The sequence below is a fragment of the Coffea arabica genome, chromosome 9c (assembly GCF_036785885.1).
Source record: "Coffea arabica cultivar ET-39 chromosome 9c, Coffea Arabica ET-39 HiFi, whole genome shotgun sequence".
Taxonomy (NCBI): Eukaryota; Viridiplantae; Streptophyta; class Magnoliopsida; order Gentianales; family Rubiaceae; genus Coffea; species Coffea arabica.
Window position 1 is genome coordinate 26299838 of NC_092326.1, and position 7534 is coordinate 26307371.

General features: G+C 43.2%; 1 protein-coding gene across 1 annotated transcript; it reads right to left on the reverse strand.

The window, feature by feature from the left end:
• Window positions 1–2319: 2319 nt before the first annotated feature.
• Window positions 2320–3998, reverse strand: LOC140014157 (uncharacterized). Its single transcript, XM_072064569.1, has 3 exons — window positions 3470–3998; window positions 2810–2883; window positions 2320–2400 (listed from the first exon to the last, which is right to left on the reverse strand). The coding sequence occupies exons 1-3, from the start codon at window positions 3996–3998 to the stop codon at window positions 2320–2322; spliced, it is 684 nt and encodes a 227-aa protein (XP_071920670.1).
• Window positions 3999–7534: the final 3536 nt, after the last annotated feature.

Here is a 7534-nt window from a genome sequence, read left to right on the forward strand (position 1 = left end):
GTGTTTACTTTATCGCACTCGTTCTCTTTCGAACGAAATTATATTCATATTTTGCTATGTGATTCATATCCGGCTTGTACATAGTAATGTGGATGTGATTCGTATTTGTGATTAGTATATGTGATTCGTATTTGTGATTCTTATTTGGAATCGTTGATTTGAGCATTGCTCATCAACTTATATTCGTATTCGGGGGACGCTCAAACTTGTTGGCTAACTTTGCGAATCGAGCCAGAATGGGCTTGGTCGATAAACTTAGCAAATCATGAGATATTCGTGAAGCATGATCTATTGGAGAGACCTTACTCAGCATACTCGCGTAGTACTGCCATGATATACTCGAGTATTATCAGAACTTTGATGAGCGGTCCCGTTAAGGGGGTGTAACGGTGACGGGATTCGAAAAAAAGTGGTGTATCTACGGATTTGATACTTATGTGGTTGACAGAATGTCAACATAAGATGTGATCATGACTTTGACTCGCCTACGTGGAATTTAGCTCCTGAGAGCTACAGTATGCTTGAATTGTTTCTGTTTATTTTTCCTATTCGAAAGGTGAATTATTCGAACTTTATAGCTTTACTTACTATGTAATTTGTGGCTACTTGGATTATGTGTTTGCATGTGTGTTTCTTGGCCTCACTGAGTATTGGCTCATCCCATTAGTTTGTTTTCCTTAACAGGAACCCGATTGGAAGGAGTTAAGGAAATGCAGACTTGAGGCATTTTTGTATTAGTGTTTTGATTGTAATCGACTAGTGTGACGACCCCATCTTCCCCTAAGGCGAACCAGAGGGGTCGACGGACCGCCTGCCCAGCTCTCGCCAGGACTACGAACCCGAAACAAACAATCTGAGCCTATCTTGCGAAGGAGAAATTACTAAAACAAGCGTATAACTTTATTAAGTTGTTCTTATTACCACAATATTACCACGGAAGAAGGTATAGCGCTCGAGCACTTGAATCGGTCAAGAAAAACGAAAACGAAAAATTTGCCGCGGATGAACAGTAACCGGCCACGTCACTATCCGGCCATAATCTGGCCGGATATCCAGCCGGATTCTCGGCCGGATAGGAGGCAGTGGCTAGACCCCAAAGGGGTTGAAATTCCCCTGTCAATCCGGCCGGAAATCCAGCCAGAAGTTGGCCGGATTGCTTCGGCCGGATTGCGGCCAGTAGCTAAAACCTAAAATTTTTTCTTTTCCCCTGCATATCCGGCCTTGTATCCGGCCAGAAACTGGCCGGATTCTTGGCCGGATTCTGGACAGTGGTTTTGCCAAAAATCCTTTCTTCCTTCGTTCGAAACCGATACTCGCATAAACACATCAAATACATAATGCAGTTTATCCAAGACTTGATAAAGACATATATACATAAGAAAGGTTCAATTTTACACTTCTAAAGTACTTGAATTCATATACATCAAAGTTTCAAATTTTCGAGGAGCGATTGAAAAATAGCAACATAACTCGCTCAACTCATTTCAAATCTTGGTTCCGGCAGTGCTCCTGTAAGGAAAACAAAATAACGGGGGTGAGCTTACGCTCGTGAGGTACCAAATTCACACATAAGTGATACAAGCCAACAATCACATATGCACAAGTGCTTTTAATCAATCAACCATATATAAAAGGATACAATCGGCCCTGAAGGGCCGTTTTCCGATTGCCATGCTTGATCGTACTCGTTGACACTTCGTCAACCATTGGATAACCAAGACCCGTAGGCTCCTCTTTACACACTTCCTTCCACCATTCACCCCCTTACCGGGCCCGCACACCTCACAGTTACAAAAGGTCATACTCGAGTATACCATAAGGTCGAGGAGTCGATACTCCACTCGACTATCAGTGACCCAGAGGCACGTTAACGATTCGCCCAAGTCCTAGCCGGCTCGACTTGAATAACGGCCTAAGGGAAAGAGCTCAGTTTTCACGACGATAATAGGGCATGGCCCTAGCAAATACCAAACCACATATATACATGAAATTTCACAGTTTAACAGTAACAATAATGCCAGTAAGTGGTCAAGAGCGATAAAGTACACCCTTGAACTATTCAAGCCATACAAGTCACATATCAAGTGCATTCAACCATTTAATGATACACTCACCAAGTAATCAAGCAAATCACATGTTCGAGTCAGGTGTAGGCCCCGGTCCACCGGTACGACCTAAAACAAGCAAGAAACCATATTTGAGACTCAAAGACGAGTCAACGTATAAATTTAACCTACTAATACAAGTTACTCGAAAATACAAAATGGAGCAACGAAAGTGCGGAATGAGAACCGACTCCCAAAATTCTTCCGTTTCTATTCAAATCCTTCTCAATTCAAGACCACCCATACATCTAGCCAATTGGGCGGCATTTTCCCTTAATTTCTCCTTATTCTCAACCTAATCAACAACACCCAACCTATACCAATACACTTATGGTTCATAAACTAGTCTATACACCTTATTTGAGTCACAATACCATCAAATACACATCAATTGCTAGCATGAGAACCACCTATAGAAAAACCCCAATTTCTACTAAACCCTAGAACCGAATTTCTCACAAATGCGAAAATTTTCCGCAATTAACCACCATTACACATATAAGCTCTAAATCAAGCCATATAAAGCCATCACACCCAACTCAACCATGATATATCATATAAAACAGAAAATTCCTCAATAAATAGAAAATTTGACATAACTCTACCATAAGTCTTGAAATAATCCACAAAATGGCATCTTTAACCACTATCACCTATCAATTTCATCTTACAACCAACAAAGAAACAATTCCTTACTTGCTTACCTTACAAATACTTGATACAAGGTAGATGAGAGCTTTTCCTTCCAAACCAAAACCACCAAGCACTTCAATCTTACCTAGCAAGTAAGTTTTATGGAAAGATTTGGGAGATTAATGGTTGAATTCCAAGATTTGGCAAGAAAAAGGAAGCAAAAGTTGAAGAGCTTTCTCTCTTTTTCTCTCTAGAGTGGCCGGCCAAAAAGGTAAGAAAATGAAGAAAATTTGGGTCAAAAATGATTTAGTAAAGGTGTAAGACAAGTCAAAAATCCAAGGCCCAATAGAATTGCAACATGTGTCATTCAAGCTTATCTCATTTCTTGGCTTGTAATGCTTAATCATACTAGCTAACATCTAATTAGCTCATAACTCTAGGTAATAAAACTTCCGTATATAAAATTTCCCAAAGTTACATTTTACTGTACCGATCGCCCTAGCGGGTCCCACAACCACTGTGCACCCCTAAAAGCACATAAAATAACCTATATCCAGAAAATGATACAAAATTCCTATTTTCTCATAAAATTTCCCAGAAAACCCACAGATTAAAGAAAACCCTAAATTTAGGCCCAAAAGCCCAAAATAAATGCTTGGAAAAAAATATGAAAATTTTCGGGGTCACACACTCTCTCCCCCTTAAAGAATTTCGTCCTCGAAATTTCTTACCTGAATCACTAAACAGTTCGGGATATTTGGTTTTCATCTCCTTCTCCATTTCCCAGGTTGCCTCCTCGACTCCGTGGTTCTTCCACAGAATTTTCACCAGTGGAATTTGTTTATTCCTCAACTCCTTAACTTTCTTATCAAGCACTTGTACAGGTTTTTCTTCGTAAGTAAGGGCCTCATCAATTTCAATCTCTTCCGACTGGACAATGTGGGTTGGATCAGGGTAATACTTTTTGAGCATCGACACATGAAATACATCGTGAATCCGTGACAAGCTCGGCGGCAACTCAAGTCGGTATGCTACTTTTCCAACCCGTTGAAGGATCGGAAACGGTCCTATAAATCTAGGTTGGAGTTTCTTTCCTCTGCCAGCAGTGATGCTCCGCAATGGTGTAATCTTAAGGAATACATGGTCTCCCACTTCAAATTCCAAATCTTTCCTTCGGTTATCGGCGTAGCTCTTCAGGCGACTTTGGGCTGTCTGGAGTCTTTGACGGATTAACTTGATCTTTTCTTGAGCATCCTCCATCCAAGGAATGATAGTAGGATCTAGGATCTTCTTTTCTCCCACTTCATCCCACTATATCGGTGAACGGCACTTTCGTCCATAAAGGGCTTCGTATGGTGCCATTTGGATTGATGAGTGATAGCTGTTATTATAGGCGAATTCTACTAATGTCATGTGTTGTCCCCAACTACCCCCGAAATCTAGAATACACGTTCGTAACATATCTTCGAGGGTCTGAATCGTTCGCTCCGACTGTCCATCCGTCTGAGGATGATAAGTAGTACTCAAATTTAACTTCGTCCCCAAGGTCTCCTGAAGCTTTTGCCAAAATCTGGACACGAAACGGGGGTCCCGGTCGGAAACGATGCTCACGGGCACTCCATGTAATCTCACAATCTCTTCCAAATATACTCGAGCTAACTTATCCATGGAATACTTCATATTCACAGGTAGGAAATGAGCCGACTGGGTCAATCGATCAACGATCACCCAAACGGCATCACATCCTTTTTGAGTTCTAGGTAGTCCAGAAACGAAGTCCATGGTGATGTGTTCCCACTTCCATTCGGGAATCTCCAGAGGCTGCAGTAGTCCCGAAGGCTTCTGGTGTTCGGCCTTAACTTGTTGGCACACTAAGCAGGTTTGGACGTACTGAGCTATCTCTCTCTTCATCCTGTCCCACCAGTACAATCGTCGCAAATCATGATACATCTTGTTACTTCCTGGATGGATTGTATATTTAGATCGATGAGCTTCCTCCAAAATCTCCCTTCTCAAATTTTCATCATTAGGCACCACTATTCGATTTTGAAATCTTAAAATTTCTTCAGGGCTCAAATTAAAATCGGAAATTTCTCCTTTCTTCACCTTTTCTCTCCACGTTTGAATTGTCGGATCTTTAATTTGAGCTTCCTTGATCTTCTCCAAAAATATGGACGTCACTCGGATATTCCCAAAGGTTATCTTATTCCACTCCAGCTTCGGATTCCACTCTCCAACGGTTCCCAATAATTCCCACTCTTTCACCATCAATCCAAAAATCTGAACCTTTCGACTTAGGGCATCGGCTACTACGTTAGCCTTACCAGGATGGTAGTTAATAGTATAATCGTAATCCTCCAAGAATTCCATCCAACGGCGCTGTCTCATGTTCAACTCCTTCTGAGAAAAGAGGTATTTGAGGCTCTTATGGTCAGAATAGACTTCAAAGGTCACCCCGTACAGATAGTGTCTCCACTTTTTCAGAGCGAAGATGACTGCGGCCAGTTCTAGGTCATGAATGGGATAGTTTTGCTCATGAGTTTTCAGTTTTCTAGAAGCATAAGCTATCACGTTTTGGTGTTGCATCAATACGCACCCCAAACCTTCTTTGGAGGCATCATTGTAAACAGTGAAACCGTCCGGACCATTAGGTAAAGCCAGGATAGGGGCCATGGTTAATCTCCGCTTTAGCTCTTGAAAGCTGCTTTCACACTTATCACTCCATAGAAAACTTCCACCGTTCTTGGTTAGATCGGTTAAGGGACTGGCAAGTTTCGAAAAATCTTTAATAAACCGCCGGTAATAACCTGCCAATCCTAGAAAACTTCGGATCTCAGTAGGGTTGTCGGGTCTCTTCCACTCAGTCACCGCTTCTACCTTGGCCGGATCCACAGCAATCCCTTCCTTTGAAATCACGTGCCCCAGAAAAGAAACCCTTTCTAGCCAAAACTCACATTTGCTAAACTTAGCATACAACTGGTGCTCCCTCAGGGTTTGTAGGACCTCTTTCAAATGCTGTTCATGCTCCTGACGGGTTTGTGAATAAACCAATATGTCATCAATAAAAACAACGACAAATCGGTCAAGATAAGGTTTGAAAATTCAATGCATGAGGTCCATGAAAGCAGCAGGGGCATTGGTCAGTCCAAAAGGCATCACGGCAAATTCGTAGTGCCCATACCGAGAATTGAAGGCGGTTTTAGGCACATCTTCCTTTCTAATCAACAGTTGGTAATACCCCTGTCGAAGATCTAACTTTGAGAAAATCACCGCACCCTGCAATTGATCAAATAACTCATCGATGTGGGGTAGTGGATATTTATTCTTAATGGTCACGTTGTTCAACCCTCGGTAGTCGATACATAGCCTCAAGGTCCCGTCCTTCTTTTTAACGAAGAGAATAGGTGCCCCCCAAGGTGATCCGCTCTCGTGAATGAAACCCCGCTCTAGAAGGTCTTGTAACTGAAATTTCAACTCTTTGAGCTCCGCAGGTGCCATTCGGTAAGGAGTTTTGGAAATAGGGGAAGCCCCTGGGAAAAGGTTAACTTCAAACTCAATTTCTCTTTCTGGAGGCAGATTTACTAACTCGTCAGGAAAGACATCAGGGTATTCACTCACTACTGGAACATCTTCTATTTTCAGTTTGTCGGCAGGAGTGTTTATGAGAAAAGCTAGGAACCCTTGCGCCCCTCTACTCAATAATTTCCTAGCTCGAATACCCGATATCATAGCAGATGAGGCTAGACTACCCCTCACGTCTAACCTCAAAGTTGCCTCCCCAGGAATACGAAATTCTACTATTTTCCTCTTACAATCCAGTTGGGCATCGTATCGGGCCAACCAATCCATGCCCAATATCACATCGTATCCTTTTATGGCTAAACTTATCAGATTCCCCAATAACTTCCGCTCACCTACCCAGATGTCACAACTTGAATACATCTTGCTAGAAATCAAACATTGGTCCCCCGTAGGAGTACTAACTTCCAACTCATAGGGAAGAATGACAGGGTTTAAATCAATTCCACACATAAACTCGGGGTTAACAAAAGAATGGGTGGCTCCAGGGTCTATCAAAATTCTAGCTAGGCGGTGGAAGACAGGAATCATACCTTCCACTACCTCGGCCGAGTTAGGAACTGGGCGTTGTTCGATGGAGTATACACGTGCGGGCACCTTCGGTTTGGCTCCTTCTACCCGTGATTGACTTGAGGTAGCCTTAGACGTCTGCGTCGTTCCTTTCGCGTCTCGGGATTGGACTGGACAACTGGCGAGCCAGTGCTCCGCACTTCCGCATCGCAAACATTTGTTCTGTTTTTCCAACAGTCGTCCTCCGTGTGGTTTGGTTTCCCACAGAAGCTACACGACCCGCGCGTAACAGTAGCGGAACTCCCTTGTGAGGCGCTCCTCGGTTGGCCTCGTCCCGGTTGGCTTCCTCGAAAAGGAGTCCCTCTGGCCATACCTGAAAGCCGACCCCCTCCAGCTCCCCTTCCGAATTTAGGAGGGGTACCCTTATCCCCTTGAGTTGAGCTACTCCCAGCAGCTCCACGCTTCCTATTCTGGAAATTCCTCACCTGAAGCCTTGCGTTCTCGGATCGTAATGCTTTCTCAACAGCATCACTGAAAGTGGTGATTTGGGCTACGGCCAAATCCTTTTGGATTTCTACATTAAGCCCCTGAAGGAAACGCCTCGCCCTTCTTTGTTCCGTCACAATAAGCTTAGGGGCAAACTTGGACAAGCGCGTGAATTGGCTCTGATATTCGGCCACCGATTGCGTGCCTTGGCGTAGACGAAT

What these genes read in the sequence shown, in the direction of transcription:
- LOC140014157 (XM_072064569.1), bottom strand. Translation starts at nt 3,998, where the DNA reads ATGGAGGATGCTCAAGAAAAGATCAAGTTAATCCGTCAAAGACTCCAG. An exon ending in CGAACTGTTTAGTGATTCAG is followed by an intron (nt 2,884 to 3,469) that starts GTAAGAAATTTC and finishes CTTACTTGCTAG; the next exon opens with GTAAGATTGAAGTGCTTGGT. An exon ending in TTGTATCAAGTATTTGTAAG is followed by an intron (nt 2,401 to 2,809) that starts GTAAGCAAGTAA and finishes GTTGTTGATTAG; the next exon opens with GTTGAGAATAAGGAGAAATT.